The sequence below is a fragment of the Leptinotarsa decemlineata genome, unplaced genomic scaffold, assembly GCF_025532065.1.
Source record: "Leptinotarsa decemlineata unplaced genomic scaffold, Ldec_3_MD MMD2_tig00026330_RagTag_RagTag, whole genome shotgun sequence".
Classification (NCBI taxonomy): Eukaryota; Metazoa; Arthropoda; class Insecta; order Coleoptera; family Chrysomelidae; genus Leptinotarsa; species Leptinotarsa decemlineata.
This window is the reverse complement of record NW_027412690.1, coordinates 8744620-8764308: the sequence shown is the minus strand read 5'-3', so window position 1 is coordinate 8764308 and position 19689 is coordinate 8744620. Positions and strand designations below refer to the sequence as shown.

At 33.5% G+C, this 19689-nt stretch overlaps 2 protein-coding genes across 3 annotated transcripts; one reads left to right on the top strand and one right to left on the bottom strand.

The window, feature by feature from the left end:
- Positions 1–2563: 2563 nt before the first annotated feature.
- Hsc70-5 (Heat shock protein 70 cognate 5) lies at positions 2564–8257 on the bottom strand. Its single transcript, XM_074182940.1, has 8 exons — positions 8023–8257; positions 7740–7792; positions 7416–7685; positions 6421–6729; positions 5681–6343; positions 3588–3967; positions 3086–3288; positions 2564–2969 (listed from the first exon to the last, which is right to left on the bottom strand). The coding sequence occupies exons 1-8, from the start codon at positions 8122–8124 to the stop codon at positions 2877–2879; spliced, it is 2073 nt and encodes a 690-aa protein (XP_074039041.1). The 5' UTR covers positions 8125–8257; the 3' UTR covers positions 2564–2876.
- A 2443-nt stretch (positions 8258–10700) lies between these two features.
- On the top strand, positions 10701–18853 carry spartin. 2 transcript variants are annotated; one of them, XM_023162802.2, is made up of 8 exons: positions 10701–10835; positions 11061–11235; positions 11290–11716; positions 11766–11900; positions 12208–12387; positions 12621–12815; positions 12896–13148; positions 14763–18853. In XM_023162802.2, the coding sequence occupies exons 2-8, from the start codon at positions 11095–11097 to the stop codon at positions 15061–15063; spliced, it is 1632 nt and encodes a 543-aa protein (XP_023018570.2). In that variant the 5' UTR covers positions 10701–10835; positions 11061–11094; the 3' UTR covers positions 15064–18853. The 2 variants fall into 2 exon arrangements, with proteins under 2 accessions (XP_023018570.2, XP_074039165.1); XM_074183064.1 differs by lacking the exon at positions 10701–10835 and adding an exon at positions 10862–10997.
- The last annotated feature ends 836 nt before the right edge of the window (positions 18854–19689 follow it).

Genomic DNA, 19689 nt, shown 5'->3' with positions numbered 1-19689 from the left:
CATATTGTAAGTGTAGTATTTAATATATTTTTTGTTTTGCATTTACTTAGAATTATTTATATTGTGCGTAATAAACTGAATCAATTGGAACTCAATCAATTAATTTTTGTTTTCCCATTAGTGATGTTTCGGTTTGAAACATTGAGTTGAATTTATCACCTTCAGAAAAACTTTGTGTAAACTGTTGGATGAAATGTAAGTTCATAGTGAAATATTTGTTTTTTTTTTAGAGTATGCACTTTGCCAAACTTATTCAATATTGAAATTGAATTTACCTCAAACAATCTCGATAGATGTTGAAAAAATTATTCCTTTACTAAAAAGCCGGGAAAAGACTTTTATGGAGAATTATAGTTCAGTTACTGTTCCATGTGGTTTTTCTGTGTTTCGATCACTGGTGACCACTTGGCGATCGAAACACATGTCGAGGTGTTGGGAAAAAACTCCAGTAATATTCAACAAAAGTTAACTAATATTCCCATTAATGAATCAAATAATCAAACAGATTGATGCAGGTGTATGTCTGAAACTGTTTTGTGATTTGAACCGTACATTGTACTGTTGTCATCAAAATTCCAATATTATGATATAAGGTTTCGCTCAGTTGGATAAATTATATTCAGAACCAGAATCAATTTGTGCCTTTTAAAATAACGAAAAACAGTATTTCCAAATAAAAACGATACATATATTTGCACTAAATATATGGTATATCATGCGTGGACATAAAACATATAGTGTTATATTTTTACCACTGTAATTCATATGAAGTCATAAGCTTATTTTTAACTTGCAATGTTCATGCTAATTCTCGGATCTTTCATTTGAATCAGTTATTCTCGACATATCGAACTGTTATTTTGCATACACATTCAGTTTGGAAGACAATGCTTGATTAGCTAAGATATATCATTCTACACTAATATGGTGGACCGCTCAAAATGGCGGACTAGTTTTGTATGCACTCCCATGATGTGGTTTTGCTGAGAAGAATGTGAAAAATAACCTCATACAAAATCCAATATGGCGGACTAGTTTCTGTACACCTCCACGATATGGGTATCAAATGAAAGGGTAAAAGAACACGGGAAATAAAATGGCGTCACCGTGAATACAATATGACAGAATTCCCTAAAGATGGTGGACTATGTTTTTATTCAGTCGTTTTATTTAGCTTGTCCTGTTTGTTGGCACATTGATCTGATATTTGGTACACACATTTAGTTTTGATGACAATACAATTCAATGAATTCTGTATCATTGTAAATCCAAGATGGCCGCAGACACAAAATGGCAGATTACAGATGGTTTTACAACTACCTCAATATGGGTGTCAAATGACAGGGTTTGACAAGAAGAATAGTGGTACACTTTGAAAAGATGAAAATTCAAGATGGCGGCAACTACTAAATGGCAGATTACATATTGCCTTGGCACTAAATGAACTAAACAGAATGAGAAAAATTGAGTAACAAAATTAGAAACTAAGAACTTGAAAATAGTTAAGAAAAATTATATTAAATGGTTTTATTGAAACAAAAAGATAATGATGTAGATAATGTACTAAAAAATAATTCTGAAGATCCTAGGTAGCAGTCATCACACTACTCTTCTCAGCAATCTACAGTATTGATCAGATAAAAAATAATAAAATCGTTGGGCATAGTAAAGCGTGTTTTTTATAGAGGTATAGAACTTTAAGTTGCAATAAAACAACGATGGATTATTCGATTGACATGAATTTTATTTATCCGAAAGATAATCTTGTGGCATTACATTTTAAATATGATTTCTGGCATATGACCGCCACGGCTGGCGCGGATGTAGTCCAATCTGGACGTCCAATTTTCGATGACTTTTTCCAACATTTGTGGCCGTATATCGGCAATAACACGGCGAATGTTATCTTCCAAATGGTCAAGCGTTTGTGGCTTATCCGCATAGACCAATGACTTTACATAGCCCCACAGAAAGTAGTCTAGCGGTGTTAAATCACAAGATCTTGGAGGCCAATTCACAGGTCCAAAACATGAAATTAGGCGGTCACCAAACGTGTCTTTCAATAAATCTAAGTAAACGTGGTGCGAAAATGTTCCATGGTTAATCGAATTAACTGCTCTGATGGACGATTTTGTCGACGATAAAATGGACGTAGTGCGCGATACGTTTTCCGCACAGAACCATTATTTTCGAAATAAAATTGCACTATTTGCAAGCGTTGTTCAGGCGTGAGTCTATTCATGATGAATTGCCAAACCAAACTAAGAATAAATCACTTGACAGCTGTTAAATCGGTCGCCATCTTGAAAAGTAATGCCAACTTAAAGTTCTATACCTCTATAAAAAACACCCATTATATACATATTTACTCAGGTTACGCTTACGCCCAACGACATTATTTTTTTATCTGATCAATACCGTAGATTGTCGAGGAGAGTGGTGTGATGAATGCTACCTAAGACCCCCGAATTATTTTTCATATCTTTTTTTTTTCAATAAAACCGTTCAACAATTTTTTTGCTTATTTTATTACTATTCCAAGTGATGAATTGAAAATAAGACATTATATAGCAAATTTATTGTACTAATCAACAGAAATACATATCAGATAAAAATAGTTACGGAACTATAAAAAAACAACACATAACAAATCCATACAGCATTCATTCTCTCAGTCAGTTCTGCTTCAAGTATTGTGAATTTTCCCTAATCAAAACAGCTCCATAAACAAAAACTGGCTCATTTCAATTGGAAAAACAATGTAATATACGTTTTCAAAGGTGATAGATTTAAAGTAAACACACCTTTCAACAAAACGTAACCGATTTCATCACAAAATTTTACACTAGAATGTTTTCAACTCGAGTTCTGAAAACTTAATTTTTCTCCTCCTTTTTCTCTTTTGGTTCCTCGCTGCTCTGTTGCTCCTGACTGCTACTGCTGCTGGATCCCTCTCGTTCTGCGGCCATCTAAAAAAATCGCAATTATAAATATTTTGCCTTCATTTTTAGAAGTTCATATTCAAATTATCAGCTAGACACGTCAAATCAGTTAATAAAGTCACCATTCCTTCAAAAATACTCACTTTCTTGTATGCCATTTCGAATAGTTTAAGTGAAGACTGCTGCAATGTTGAGGTAGCTTTACGCATCTCTTCGGGATCAACGTCGTCTTTCTTGCCCAACAGCTCTCTAACTTTGGTTATTTCTTCCTTCAATTTGTCACATTCTTCCTTGGGAAGTTGATCTTTGTACTCTTCCATTTTGGTTTCCGTATCGTGAACGATACCTGTAAAATTACATCATTCTAAATCCATCAGGTGGATAATGATAATGGAGAAGTAGAATGCCAAAACCTTTCTTTCCCGCTATTCCACACATCTCAAGAGATCTTTTTTAGAATAGATCAGTCTTTTTGGCTTTCTACTACTGTCTTTATACATTTTTTCCCAAAATATAATTTTGAGTTTTGAAAATCGTGCAACAAGGCTGTTTCAAGTTATTGTTCTCAAATTTTAGAAATCCTTTGAACTCTGAAGCTCTTCTCCACATTACCTAACTTATTTTAAATAAAAAACTATCACCTACCTTCAGCTTGATTCACGGCTTCCACTCTCTCCTTCTTCACCTTATCCGCCTGTGCATACTGTTCGGCGTTCTTCACCATGTTTTCGATTTCGTCTTTGCTCAAACCTCCCGAAGATTGTATAATAATCTGCTGTTCTTTGCCAGTTCCCTTGTCTCTGGCAGATACATGTACGATTCCGTTAGCATCGATGTCGAAGGTGACCTCTATTTGAGGGACTCCTCTGGGGGCAGGGGGGATTCCCACCAAGGAGAATTGACCAAGAAGCTTGTTGTCTCCCGCCATCTCACGTTCACCTTGATGGACTTTAATTTCCACCTGGGTCTGTCCGTCAGCAGCAGTGGAGAAGACCTGACTCTTTTTCGTGGGGATGGTCGTGTTTCTTTGAAAAATAATATATTACATTATCTGGAGCATTTTACATACTTTGTTAAATTGAATTTGTTATCCAGACTAAAAAATGACAAAATTGTGCTGAAGGGGACAAAATAGAAATGAATACAAATTTTTCGAGGAAAATGAAAATTCAACTAATTTTTTGAACAAACCTCGTATATTTTGTACTTCAACAGCGAAGGCCCATACATTTTTTTACCGTTGGATGTGGTAGAAGGTGATTTGCTTAATCCAGCAGCTGGATGAATTTGAAATTATTCAAAAATCGCCGAGGAAATTGTAAATCATTCATTATCAGATATCGGCATTTTAAAATTTTTCAGTTCAAAGCAGTTTTCACAACTTTGGTGAAGGTAACATATGTGTTGAATTAAATGATATAGATAAAATACTTTGTCTGATTTCCACTTAATGTATTGATATTAATACGACCAAGGTTTCGGTTTTTACACCATTCTCAAGTATTCTAACACTACTGACCTAAGAGAAATATCTGAGTATATATATATATATATTCGAAAGTAGGTAATAAGATATATACCTACATTCATTAACGCCAACTACATAAACTTCAAACTGTGATTAATTGCGTTGTCATCTTTATAAATTCAAAAGTGGAGACCTACACAAATTTGTTTGTTCGTTAAGGGTTCTATATTTTGAGTTTTCAATTGATTTATTGATTTTCATGGCTTCCAACAAATTCATTTTCCTTTCTTTCAAAATTTCTACTGGTCTGGCCTGTATATACCGCAGAGCATTCACTGCATTCTATTCTATATATGCCATTCTGTCACGTCTAGGTTTTGCATTAAATATGAACCTAGACATGACAGAATGAAGAGATCTGGCATATATAGAATAGAATGTAGTGAATGCTCTGTAGTATATACATGCCAGAGTAGAAATTTCGAAGTAAGACTCCGTGATCACGTCAATGTAGACAAAAAATCTTCTATGTACGAACATCTACAAGAAACAAACCACAAAATGAGAAAAGAAAATCTCAAAATCTTACATACATGTAGTAAAGGAAGGAAAATGAACTTGTTGGAAACCATGGATATCAATAAATCAATTAAAAACTCAAAATATAGAACCTTTAACGAACAAACAGATTTATATAGGTCTCCACTATTGAATTTATAAAGATGACAACGCAATTAATCACAGTTTGAAGTTTATATAGTTGGTATTAATGAATGTAGGTATATATCTTATTACCTACTCTCGGATATATATACTCAGATATTTCTCTTAGGTCAGTAGTGTTAGAATACTTGAGAATGGTGTAAAAACTGAAACCTTGGTCGTATTAATATCAATACATTAAGTAAGCGGAAATTAGACACAGTATTTTATCTATATCATTTAATTATTGAAGATGAAATTCCACAAAATAAATAAGTCATCAATATCACAAAATAAATGTTGAAATCAAAATATTTTATAATTTAAACATGAATCAACGATTAGGCGTGTCCTCTATTTGACACAAATGTTTAATACCTATTTGTAAATGTTTCTCTTCTTACTGACTTAGTTAGGATTGGCAATTATCTGAGAATTGAAAAGAAACATAAAAAAATTTAGAGATCCTAATAAAAATGTCTCAATCAGATCAGACTATAAAACTATGAAAAAAACTTTCTCACATGTAAATCACCAAGCCTTCAAATTTCCAAAACAATCTTCTTACCTGTTTATGAGACGTGTAAACACTCCTCCAAGGGTCTCAATTCCAAGTGATAAGGGAGTAACATCCAGAAGTAAGACGTCAGTAACATCTCCAGCCAAAACACCTCCCTGAACTGCAGCTCCCACAGCTACAGCCTCATCAGGATTCACTGCCCTACTGGGCTGTTTGCCGAAAATATCCTGGACTGTGCTCTGAACCTTTGGCATCCTAGACATACCACCCACCAACAAAATTTCTCCAACATCAGACTTAGCTACTTCGGCATCCTTCAAAGCCTTCTGGCAAGGCTGGATGGTCCTTTTAATGAGATCCCCAACTAGACTTTCGAATTTTGAGCGAGAGAGTTTGAGATTCATGTGTTTTGGTCCTGATGCATCCATAGTGAGGTATGGAAGGTTGATGTCTGTTTGAAGCGAAGAAGACAGTTCGATCTTTGCCTTCTCAGCAGCTTCCTTGAGTCGCTGCATCGCCATTGGGTCTTTAGTGATGTCTATACCTTGTTCCTTTTTGAATTCTGATACGAGATAGTTGACAAGAACATTGTCAAAGTCCTCACCACCAAGGAAGGTGTCTCCGTTGGTGGATTTTACTTCAAATACACCCTTTTGAATTTCCAGGATGGATATATCAAAGGTTCCACCACCCAAGTCATATACCGCAATTCTGAAAGGTTAAAACAATATTGACCATCTACTAATGAGGTTTACTAAACAGTTTGTTAAAATTTTGTGATGACTTACACTTTATCTTCTGTTTTATCCATTCCATATGCCAGAGCAGCAGCCGTAGGTTCATTAATTACTCTCAAAACATTAAGCCCAGAAATTTGTCCTGCATCTTTAGTGGCTTGTCTCTGAGAATCATTGAAGTAGGCGGGAACAGTAACGACTGCATTTTTAACTTTGGTATTCAGATACGCTTCTGCTGTCTCTTTCATTTTCACTAGGACAAAGGCTCCAATTTGACTTGGGGAGTACATTTTTCCATCACTGCCTTGTACCCAAGCGTCCCCGTTTGATGCTCTTACAATTTTGTATGAAACGGTTTTCCTAGCAAAAGCCATAAGACATCATTTAAAAGTTCTTTGAAAGTGAAAATTACTTTCAAGTTTTAACTTAATAATAATTACTTTCTGTAAAATAATGATAATTGAGTATGTTCAAAGTATTATAAATTGAAAAATTAAATATCACTGTACAGTAGAAATTATTTTCAATCATAGAATGACTTTCAATCACACGTGACCAAATTTTTATAACCATATTTGGAATTTGTAGAAAACCACATTTAATATGACACTACTTGAAAACAAAAAAAAATTGAAACCAATTATTGTCATAACTAAAATGTTTCATGTTGCGGAGTCTTATTTTACAACAATGGTGACATTTCCAAAAAATTGACCAAAAATCACACAATCACAATGAGTCCACTTTTGTAATTTTTGTAAAAAAAAAAATGGATAATGGAACCAATTTTTTTTAAATTATTTTTCATCTTAGCTGAATCATGAATTGACAGCAGTCAAAATTTTCAAATAAAACTATTAGTAAAAAGTTCCACATGATGCAGACTTTACGGGTCACTCTATATGTGGTAATGTTTTTAAACATATTTGACCAAAATTTAGTATTGCCATAATTCAAACGGTAGATATACCGTTTTTTATGAGAGTTTTTATCTTTAAAGCTGCTAACAAACCATGTTTCAGTCAACATTAAAAATTGATACTTACATGTCTTTCTTGACTTCATCATCTTCAAATCGTCTGCCAATCAAACGTTTTGTGGCATAAAATGTATTTGCGGAGTTTGTAACAGCTTGTCTTTTTGCAGGCATTCCAACTAAACGTTCCCCGTCTTTAGTAAATGCTACAACCGAAGGAGTTGTTCGAGAACCTTCGGCATTTTCAATTACTTTGGCTTGCTTTCCTTCCATGACGGCAACACACGAATTTGTTGTGCCCAAGTCGATTCCAATAACAGCCCCTTTGACACCCTCTGATCTGAAAGGCAAAATACTTGTAAGCGAACATTCATTTTCAACAGGAAAAACTTACTTGTTTCGTAAATGTACATCGTGTTTTGGGCCTAGGGCACATAAAGGTGATGTCTACAAAAAATTAGATGGTTAAAGTATATTCCTTGATGTCATATCTTCAATAGTTGTGCAATCCAGATTAACCTTACTTAAATAATTTTCACACATGACCTTGAGCACTACGTTTTAATGAAAAATATAATTTAAAAACCTTTTTTTTATACATTTACAGTTATTGCATAACACTAGTACAGAAAAAGGTCAAATCCACCGAAAATTGAAGAATATTTCGTTACACTCACCTTGTTCAATAAATGGCTGAAATTTCGATTTCCTACTTTGTCAAAATGTACTTTTGAGCAATCGAGGGCTTTCCTACTCAGGGCACGTGCGGCGGATAGCATTTTATAATATTTTTTATACTTCGTAATACAACTTTTGAAAAATTAACAGGAAGTTCGTACTTTTCACGTGTGGAATATTTCACAAAATGGAAACCGGCCTCTTTCAATAAAGGTGACGATGTTGCCACTTCCGTAAGCTCACACTGAATCTGTTGTTTGTCAAAATTTTTTGACATTCCATTCATTTTTTGAAAAGTTGTTTTTTCGTTATTCACCACCCTACATAAAAACAGTCCGAAGAAAGACCGCATCCTTTGGAAACAAAGACTGTTCATTTGGAACAATATTATTATACTATTATACTATTTTACATAAAAAAATCGTTACTCTTGTGTTGAAAATAACGTGTTTGAAAAAATTGTAAGATAATTATGAGTATTTATCAACAGCTTCCGTGAGCAATGTGACTATGAAATGCAATCCATATTTACAGAAACACTAAAAATATATTCTTACGTTATATCTGTTATATCAATGAAAAATTACTGTTCAATTTTTCTACCTAAGTACTTTCTAAAATAAAATAAAAAAAGTGCTGCAACCAGGATTTGAAACTCTCACTATACAATATTTCATTAAGCTATCAACGTCTTTTGCTGAACTTTGTGCATATTTTGAATAAATATTTCAAATACAGATATTTGAGGCAAGTAAAGTTTATGCAGCAATGTTTTATAACCCATTCATCGGTGAATTCACTCATTGGTCCATTTGAAACATATTTGTTTCTGATTACTTGATTAAAAATGCTCAATGAGTATCGCTGAATAACTTAACTTGGCTGATTTTACGTTCGTTGATTAAACATTTCATCAATTCAATACCTGAAGAAATCACTGCTCGAAACATTGGATACTAACAGTATTAGTGGATATATTCAATTGCATTTGTTGATTGTGCGATTAGCCAAATTTTAGAAACTAAAGTCAAAATTTCAAGAAGTGAAAATTGAGAAATTCAAGTCTAAATTTCGAGATTGACGTCGAGTTGAGAGTTTGAAGTCGAAATTTGACATTTGAATTTATAAACAAATGGTTGAAAAAATACTTGTAGACGATAGAGGTAGAGTAGACGATAAAGAGGATTCTTGTACTGTACTTTTTTGTTTATCAAAGGAACATGTGGAGACTGAAATAAATCCAGGGTTATGCATGGGCGTAGCGAGGTACGCGCAGAGAGGAGCGAAATTTTGACTTTTGAAGCCGGAGTTTTCAAGAAACAATAATAAAAATATATGGCCATTCTGAGCTTCCGTAATTTGTTTATTTTCATCTACATTAGTTAGTACTCTGATGTGATGAATTGATCTACTATTAAAGATTTCAAGGTTTTGAAAAGTCGCCAATGCTTCGATCATGAAGATAATTCAGCAGAAATAAATCATAGAAAAACGACAAAGAGGATTGCTGTCGTAACTGGGACGATGAGGAGCTTTGTAGCTCGAAGAGGAAAGTAGAATTTAGTGATTTCACAAATTATGTGAATATTCAAACTTGACAAAGGCAAGAAAATAAGTAATATTTTCTCCATTGAAAACATTCTTTGATTTTTCTATGAGATAGTATTTTATTGGTCGATACTTGATGAAAATTTATGATAACGTATTTTAATACTATCTGTACTGTGAGATTTTCAGCAAACAGTTATCTCTCTTTCTCTATGTTTCTGGCTTTTACTTCCATTTAGGAGTATAGCTAACAGTTTATGAAATCGAATATAACATGCGTTTCATTATACAATAGCTGAAAAATCTAATTTTATAGTGAAACGCGCGTTATGTTTTGTGAACTGTTTAGTGAAAATCTCACAATGAAACGTCATTCAAATACAATTTAATGATTCTGATCAATCAATCAATCAATATTTATTTCCATTTTACGACATGGCTTACATGTTTTGGAATTGTCAATTGGTGGGTAAAGTAGTACATTAAAATAAAATAATAATATACATAAAAAAAGATAAAATATACCAACATAAATTCAAATTGCATATAATTGATCACAGAGTATGAATTTTAAAAAAATCACATATACTATAAAAAACTCTCTTAATCTCAATTGATGAGATGAATTTACCACTACAGAAATTAATTGAAAAAATGTTTCAACTTTTTATTATATAAAAATGAGTATAATTGGACGCCAATAATGTGAGTACACGAGAAAATATTGCAAGCTCACCAGTTATTCAGTTTATTATGGTAATTTTTCTTGAATATTTTTTACTTGAATCCTAAAATTGAAATATGTTGGATTTCTTTTTCTTGAAACATCTCTTAGTTTTTTTTTAATTATATGTATTAAACAACAAATGACATAATATTATAATCTTATCCTTATCGCCCCGAGTGACTACCTACTAATGTATATAGCAATTTGACAGATCCACTATGTAATGAAGAGGCATGAGCCTATAGCAACTAATAAACTAAGTAACCAAATACTAACAAAACCAAAAATGAATAAACGTCTTCGAACTTGACTTCGTCCTGTGACACATTTGTAAAACAGTAAAACTAGTTTTACCAATGCGCCTAGGTAGATAGAGAGAGAGAGTGTTACCAATGAACAACACTTTTGGTTCCGTGGTTCCGAGTATATTTTTTCTGGAATATACTTCTGGCGGAAAATTTAAAAGTTTGTCGAGTAATAAATTCTTTGTTATAAGAGTTATCGAAAATAATCATTTGACTCATCCAAAGGCCAAAGGTTGGTGCTATTTGTACTCTGACCATTTGCTGTAATTCTTTTCATATATTTGCGATTGAAAATTGATAGTACGCATTATAGTATATAATAACCTAGCAATTTCTTAAATTAGCTGATACTTGTTGACATTTATATCTTTCACAACTATCGTGCTCCAGTTTTGTTAGTAACGTGGAGAAAACGAAATCGTAAATATTTCCAAGGAATAGAATATAAATATTTCAGTGAAAGTGTGATATACTATAAGATATCTTGCAATATGTCTCAAAAGAAAATTGGTGGCTCCAGTTCCAGTTCTGCATGGAACAAAATATACAGTGAAATCAAAAACAAACATGATGAAGCCTTCAGCACCATTGATCAAGCTATATCTCTAGAAGAACGGGAAGAACCTCTCGAGGTAATTTTGTATTAGAAAAAAAGCTAGTTCAATCATGTAATGATTGTTTTTCAGGCTATAGAAAAGTATAAAAAAGGTATAAATCTTATAGATGAAGCCCTGCGTATACAGGTGCAGTGTCCCGATAATCCCGATATAACTTGGGAGAAAGCATGCGTTATGATTCAAAAAATAAAAAAAGCCAGGGCAGAAGTTTTAACGAGGATCAACTCGATACAGGCTTCTGCTGAAACATCTTCTACACCTCCTGAAGAATCACCACCATCTTACGAAGAAGTCGTTTCATCCTCTGAAGATGAGGCTCCCAAAACATATCAGGATTTAGCAACAGCGCTCAGAGAACTGAGCATCGATCCCAATCAAAATATGCAGGAGGAAGTGATCTATACTCATGACAATATCAGAGTGTATTTCATCTCACCAAACGGTGAAGTTACTTCAACCCGAAATCCTGAAGTTATGAAGATTTCTTTAGTAGAAGGTATTGTTTATTTGTATCTAGTGAACAAAGTTCAGTTTGCTTTTTATAGGTACAGAACCAAACGCTCCAAAAGCTGTGCTACAAATAGGAACTTGGGTTTATCCTTTAGTTCCTGGAGTGTCTCCTTGCTATCGTACTGATTATGGTGCTTTTATTTTACCAGATTTGAATGCCACAATACCGGGTGAGTACAAAAACTTAACTGAAGGTACAAACAAATGTTAGTGTAATAAATCAATAAATATATGAACTACACATCATTGTTAAGAGTTTATTTTGAAATTAATTGCTTTCTTCCTTTATTTGGAATATTTTCACATATTTCTGTAACCAAGCATCTCAATGAATTGAATTGACAAAATTATTCTATCTGCGGAACCCCGACAACATCAATACTGATTATTAGAGACACTAACATCATACTGTAGAATTCACCTGACCTAAAACTTTATGAGAAAAGTGTATGAGTAGTTTCCAATGAACATTTTTAGGCTCTTCTGTTGGGATACTGTTGCCTAGTGATGCTGATAAAGAGGTTTTCGATTTATTGGAGAGTATCTTGCATGGTATCATAAGTTCACCAACTGGCGAAGCAATTGAAGATTGGAGGAAAAGAAGGCAAACTGTATCAACAGATTACAGCACCAGGATATCAACAAAACTTGTTGACGGTGAGTTTTATTGTATCTTTGAATACTATTGAAAGCAATGTTATGAAATATGATATCTAAAGTGTTCCAAAAATACTTCAAGCATCATCAGTTGTTTGAAATACTTGAGTTCAACATTATACCCTCCTTCAATAAATAAAAACCACTGTAAAAAATAATAAATATTTCCAAAATGATCATGAAGTGACCTCTGAAGATTAAGATTTGACTTCTATTTACATGCTTTCTCTTAGGTGCTTGGTTCGTCTCTCAAGGTCTTATCAGAGGGGCCCAGAAGGCGGGTGACTTTATGAATAGAACAACACCAAAAGTTATTAACAATCTGCAGAGCACAGAAAGACCTGCAAATATACCACCATCATTATCCAGGGGTATGGAGATTGCTCAAACTGCTACAGGAAAAGCAGCTCAGATTACAGAATTTGTCGGTGAGAATAATAATAAATTATGATACCAGATAGGTATTATGCTTTTTCCACCTAATTATAATAATAACTATTGTTTCTAGCGGAGAAAGTCGGTTGTGCTACTGTGCGTTTAGGGCAATTTTTGGCCCCTCACATCCAGAAGCAAGGAACGAGACTTCTATCTAGCGGGTTTCACATGTCCGAACAGGAAGCATCTGACAAAATGAAAGGAGCACTAACAGTTGCTGCAGGAGCAGTTGAAGGCTTCTCTACAATCTACAGGGGTTTGGAGACATCTGCCTGCATCTTGGGGACTAACCTCAAGGAGAACACAGTCAAGATTGTGGAACACAGGTATGATTCATAATAAACTGTGCCAGCCTTTGTAGCATTCAGGTACAAGATTTTCTGAAATTATTTATATGAATTCAACTGAAGGATAATTTACTGGGAGGGTTGGGTCTCCATTTCTATGAGCAGGCAGTACCTTGGCTGCTTTACAAAAGTTAGGAAATGTTCCGGCAAGTAAATTGCTATTCGTGATTGCAGTTATTGGACCAATGATATTATGTTAGATGAACTTGATCAGATAAAAACTTATATCATAAACATCCCGAGTTTGGTATTCATAAATGACCTACCACTTGCCTCACTACAGTGCAAATGACACAACTATGATTCATTTTGACAGAAACTTAAGTAGACTCAGACGAACAATAGATAACTCAAATTATTTTATACATGACTGATTTCTTGTAAACAGACTTGAAGTAAATGACAGTAAAACGTAAAATATATTCTCCTTACGAAACATCGAAGATTTCTCCTGTATAGAGTCCGTTAAATTCCTAGGAATCCTTACAGATACAAAACTATCATGGCAGTATCACAGAGACACCTGTAACTTGCATGGAACTGCTAACAATGAAATACTACTCTACGCTTATGCATTCATACACTCTTTATCATATGCAATTATTTCATGAGCGCACTCCCTACTTGCTGCAGAAGTTTTTAGCCTGCAAAGAGAAGCTATTAGGGTCTTGTCCAACTTGGATTACAGCAATGACTGTAAAGATGCCTTTAAAGCTCCACACATACTAACGGTTCCTAGCTTACATTTTCCAGTACCCCATTTATATTAAAATCAACTTCACAAGTCACTCTGACGTACATGAATACCACACCAGAGGATCCAAAACATATATCTAAATCATCATTGGGTCACACAAAATAGTAATGGACAATGGACTCAACTACTATGCTCCACAATTTTGTTGTGCTCTATCCGATTCGATTAAGGTTGAACATTTTCATATAATTGAGGCACGAGGTGTTTAATGGTGTTGAAAATAACCCCATTGGCTCATTCTCGTCCTTGTGTTGTCACAGTATTGAAGTTCTCTGCGGTTTTTATGTGGCCTTTTTTGCTAAATGGGTTCTAACTCAGTGACAGACTTGTGATCACCTCATTCAGTATCGAAAACTAAACCAAGTTCATCAGCCGCTAGGGTTATTATTATTATTATTATAATAACCTCTGAGTGCAGTATATCACTCAATCAAAAGCTGTCTCTGATTAAATGTAAACATTGACTATTTTGCCTTCCTTTTTTACTGGTAGAAAAAAAGATGATGTATAAAAGTTTGTATTTTATCATGTATTTTTTTGACTGACACATGTGCATTATTGTATCGTCCCAACTGTATTTAACAAAATTTATTTTATGAGATTTATCAGATGATGAAGTAGTTTAATATATCATTATTAGTTTGCATTTGAACTTTTATGAATAAGGTGTTGTTAATATGTTGATTATTATGAAAGAACGTGACATTGTTCATGATAAAAGTAGGTAACTGTCTCTCACATGCATTTCGAAAAATTAATTTTTCACCATATATCCTCTACCAATCAAAGAATAATTTTAATTTCTCAAAATACAAATTGGTGTTCTGATTTTTCAGGTATGGTTATCCAGCAAGTACCTTAACGGGAGACACACTTACTACCGTAGGTAATGTAGTGACCGTAGCCCACAATGCTAAAATATTGACGCCTAAAGGTTTCATGAAGCGTACCATTAAAAATACCGGTAAAGGTATTGTGTACACAGGAAGTTCCCTCGGTGATCGTTCATCTGTCCAAGATATGGCTGTAGACTCTTTCAGTACGAATAAAGGTGATGGGTCAAGTAATATTACTAGTAGTGGGAGTAAGAGTTCTTTGAAAGACAAAGAAAATGTGGACGAGTCCAAAAAAGGTTAGAAGTCTTTGGAGATGTAATGAACTGTCAGTTACATCTGAAATGGTGCGTGGTTGACAAGCAAAGTTTGTTTGATTGTGATACCATTGATTTTAATTCGAAACTGATTAGAAGAAGAAAAAAATGGAGGATTTTTTGTTCAGATTTTTTTTATATTCATTCTGCGTGAAACATTTTCTGAAGACGAGGGAGGTATTAATGATTATTTAGTCATCATCATTGTTGTTTATTCCATTCGGATTAAGGATTATGTTTCCTTATTTAATATCGTGTTCTGCGGTGGGTAAGTTCCCTTTTTCTATATTTATCTTATTCCATATTTATATATAAAATTTTGTTGTAAGGTACACCTGTCGAGATAAATAAGAATGCATTATGTAATTTGATCTTGATGTGGCGATAAATGGCCTCAAGATTCTGTATCATATAAAAAAAATTGTAATGTATTGAATTGATGGGTTTGATTCAATTTAGAGGGAATTTGTTTTGGCACTTGTTTTTAAAAAACGTTTTTTCACCATTAGTTCAATTATTCATCGCCGGTGTTTCTCCCAGATGTGATAAGTAGTCGTATTAATGTTTTAAGTATCTTTATTTTTGTCCTTTCACTTAGTTTTTTTTCCGAAGACTTAGTTTTCTGACATATCATTTGCCAACACAATAATTGGATTATCAGTGACGGCTCGTGCATTGGAGAGCAGGGGAGGCTTAATTAATTAATCGTCACCTATTTAAAAAAAAAATACGTAATATTTGCATAAATGCAAACAAAAATTGTGTATTGCCAAAAATTATACGTATAAAACTGACCATTAAAAAAACCAAAACAAGAAAAAAGGGTTGTCTTTGAGTTATTTAATATAAATCATTTTCAATTTTTCATTTTCAAACATAAAATTCAATAAATCTGAAGAAGACTTGTAACTTTGAAACATTTGAGGGTCGCTGTATATTACGGATAATTCATTTTTCATCGAAAAATGGATACTGAGCTATTAAGTCGTTATAACATTTTTGGGGAATATCTTTGGTATAGGAAGAACATTTTTCAAATAACAACAAATCAAAGTAGTCTAATTTAGGTAAATCTTCAAATCTAACTTTGATTTGCATTAAAAAGTTGTCCAATATTTCATTATAAATCTGTTTATAATTTTGTCTCAAATCGTGTAGGTAAGTCTAAATTGGTTTTTCTGTTTTTCTGCCCCGGCGGTTCGAGAGTTAAATCAATTGATTGAAAATATTATTGAAAAATGTATAGTTATTTCTAAAATTCATTAAAATTTCTGTTAAATTGTTTAACCGTTGTTTTGAGTAATTAATATCTGTTGATTTATTTTGAAGAATAGAAAAAACAACATCGGCATCGGTATGTTCAAATATTAATTTAAATATTTCTAACAAAAAGCAAAACTTGTGATCGAAGTATCCTATTTTAGACCACGTTTGGTATTCGGTTTGTACGGAAAATAAAACACAAGGCTAACAAAAAAGTTTTTCTCGTTTAATGAAGCCGGTTAACCAATCGCATTTATCGTACCAACTAATATTAAATCCTCGATTTTGTCGATTATCTGACGTTTTATTTGAAATCAAATTTGGTTGAGGCCTTCCCAGAGTTTTAATAATGTAAAATTTATTATTATAAGATGAAGACTTGAAATTATTTGTCTGTAACCAATTGACTATATCGTCAGATTTTTTAATTTCGTCCAACTTATCCATAATAAATGGGAAAAAAAAACTAACCGAAAAGTGAAACCTGAAAACACCTTGAAATTTAAAGAAAACACTTTAAAAACACATTAAACATATTACCAAAAAGCACTGCTATAATACAATACTGCCTGTTTTATACACAAATAACAAATATTATCAAGAAACACTAAAACGATTTACCGAAATATTTTTCAGTCCCGGTTCGTCACGGCATCCCGTCCGAATAATCAAATAAAAAACAAACGCAGTCGTACACTTACGGAGACCAACTGGAGGCTAGCCTCCTCCAACGCTATAATTTCCGCAACTGAAATTACAAATCGGGTCGTATGTCGCTGGTTGGTTCGGTCTCGCGGAGCTTGTATTTTTTAAAGCGGTCGGAGGCTTGGCTCCCTTACAACGAATGGCATTTATTATTTCGGGTTGGTGGTTTATTCGTTCATGGGCGGTGCGTTTGACGTTTGTTGATGCAGGATACAGTGTGGTACGTACTACCTAGTGAGTGACAGTGTTTTTTCGGGCAAATTATGTATTTATATTAAAAATGAATGGTAAAGTAATGATACCCAAGCATTTGTAGAAAAAAATGATCATAATTTTGTCAATATTTTTCAATTTATTGCGATGGATAGCCTCAAATTTTATGGGGAGGCTAAACCTCCCTTGCCTCTTCTGACGAGCCGCCGCTGATGTAGAAATATTTTCGTGTTCATATACGTTTTCCTTATTACCTATCTGTTCTCTTGAATAGGGTTGAAAAATGGGGGCCTCCTTGCTTTACTCTTTGGTTTGTGGTGAACTTCTCTGTTATTTCCTCTTGAAATTTTTCTCTTGCTTTTGTTTTGGTCAGAGTTTTTTTTTTGGATTTTTCAGTTACCCACCGTCATTGTATTGTCTTTAATATGGATTAACTAAATTGACTTGAGATACAAATTCAACAGGTATTTGCAGGATCTTTGATGCTTTAATCATTCTGTTTCTGCCTTTAATTTAGTCTATGAATATAGTGCTAGGAATCATACGTTAAAAGATGAGACATCGTTAGTCCTTAGCTCGTACAAGTTTCAAGAGTTGTCGTTCGTAGGGGGCAACAGCTGGTTAACGGAAAAACAGATTTTTTTCAGTGGAAAAACAGTGACAGCAAATAAATCTAAAAAGAATCAAAGCATTGTTTGTTAGCCACGTGCCATTTGAACTACCTACTATTTATAAATTATAAATTCGAAAATTTACGAAAATTTTAAGGTGAATTTCATGGACTAATATGATATGATATGACCTGAAATCCCTAAAAGAACAGATAAAATTGAAAATTGAAGTGAGTAGCTGAAAATGACAATTATATCAAACAAAAAAACCCTGGAATGAAATCACAGTAAAATAAAAATTAAGCAAGAAATTGAAAATCGGACAATTAAAATGAACTATAAAATGAAAGATTTCAATCCAAGTTACTTCATGACGTTTTGATTGTTAGTATCCACAATCGTCTTCGGGTGATGATTCCAGCTATTCATTTCAATTTTCTATTTTGTTTGTTTCATCAAGGATTTCAAATTATGTTATATCTTATTAGACAATGGAAGTCCTAACTATTGAAATTTACCATGAAACAGGGATTTAGGAAATTTTATTCAAAACAATTTGTAGCCCTTCTTTCTTCGTCTTCATATGTTGGAAGGAAATGAAAGATTATTTTTCATTTTTGTCCTAACAAAATTATAATTATAAATATATTGATGTGATGACCACATTAAGAATAAACATTGTTTGTGTTAAATAAATATTTATGAATTGGAATTGAATTAGGTATATGTTCTCACTACATAATTTAGAGAACTGCATATGTTTCTTTTCCATACATTCCTATTCTCCGCCGGAGATATGAATCTAAAAAATATTTTTATATAGGATTAAAGGATAATTTTTTATTGGTGATTACTGATTCAGGTGATATTTTTGTGAATGAATCTTTCATTCAGTTTTAAGTTACAAAAAGAAAGTACTTGGTGTATTTGCTTTTATTTATATTACATTAAATTATATTTATATTAAATAAACGGTTTTTTTAAACTAGTGTTTTTCGTGATACCATGTGAAAAAGTAAAAAAAAAAAAGAAATCTCTCAGAGTGGGCCCCGTTTTGTAACCTCGAGAGGCTCCGTACGTTACTGTGCTATGACCAACATGACGAGCATACCGACGCACCGATCGTGTCCTATCTTGCGTCAGCGTCGCTCGTCGCTAACCGGCACACCCGGCGGTACTCTCTACCAGGGATCCGGGGACCTTCCCCAGGGTCGTATAATGAGTAACGAGAACTCTGTATGAGACCCCGACAATCGGACTTGAGAGGTTTCTTGAGGGTACAGCAGGTAAGTCGTATATATACTGAAAGAGCCTAAGTGTACGTTGGCGAGATGTAACTGTGTTAGAGCTGGTGTATTAAGTGTTGCCGTTATTAAGAGGTAAATGCTTGCTCCAAATTTTATAGTTAATGATTTCAAATCTACTTGAATGTGTAAGTATGAGAGGCTCGGTCTCGGAAGGTATTAACAAATTTGAAATATATGAGAGGAAAAAAATGTAATTAATCTGAAATAAATATACAAATATTGAATAAATATAAAAATACTAGCTCGTACGAGCTAATAGAAAAAGAAATGATATCAAAAGTGAGAAAAACAAACACAAGTATGAAATTTATAGTTATTTATGTATCAAGGGAATTAGGAGGGCCTTAATTACCGATGGCAAAGTTTGCGTCCCGAGGGCCTCTGGCCCGAGGGACAGCAATTGCCTGAGGTTATTAAGGCTCATTAATTCCCGTGGTACATAGATAATTTTATTTCTGACCGATTTCAATAAAATTTTGTTCATTTTTGAAACGGAAAAATGTACCAATTCATT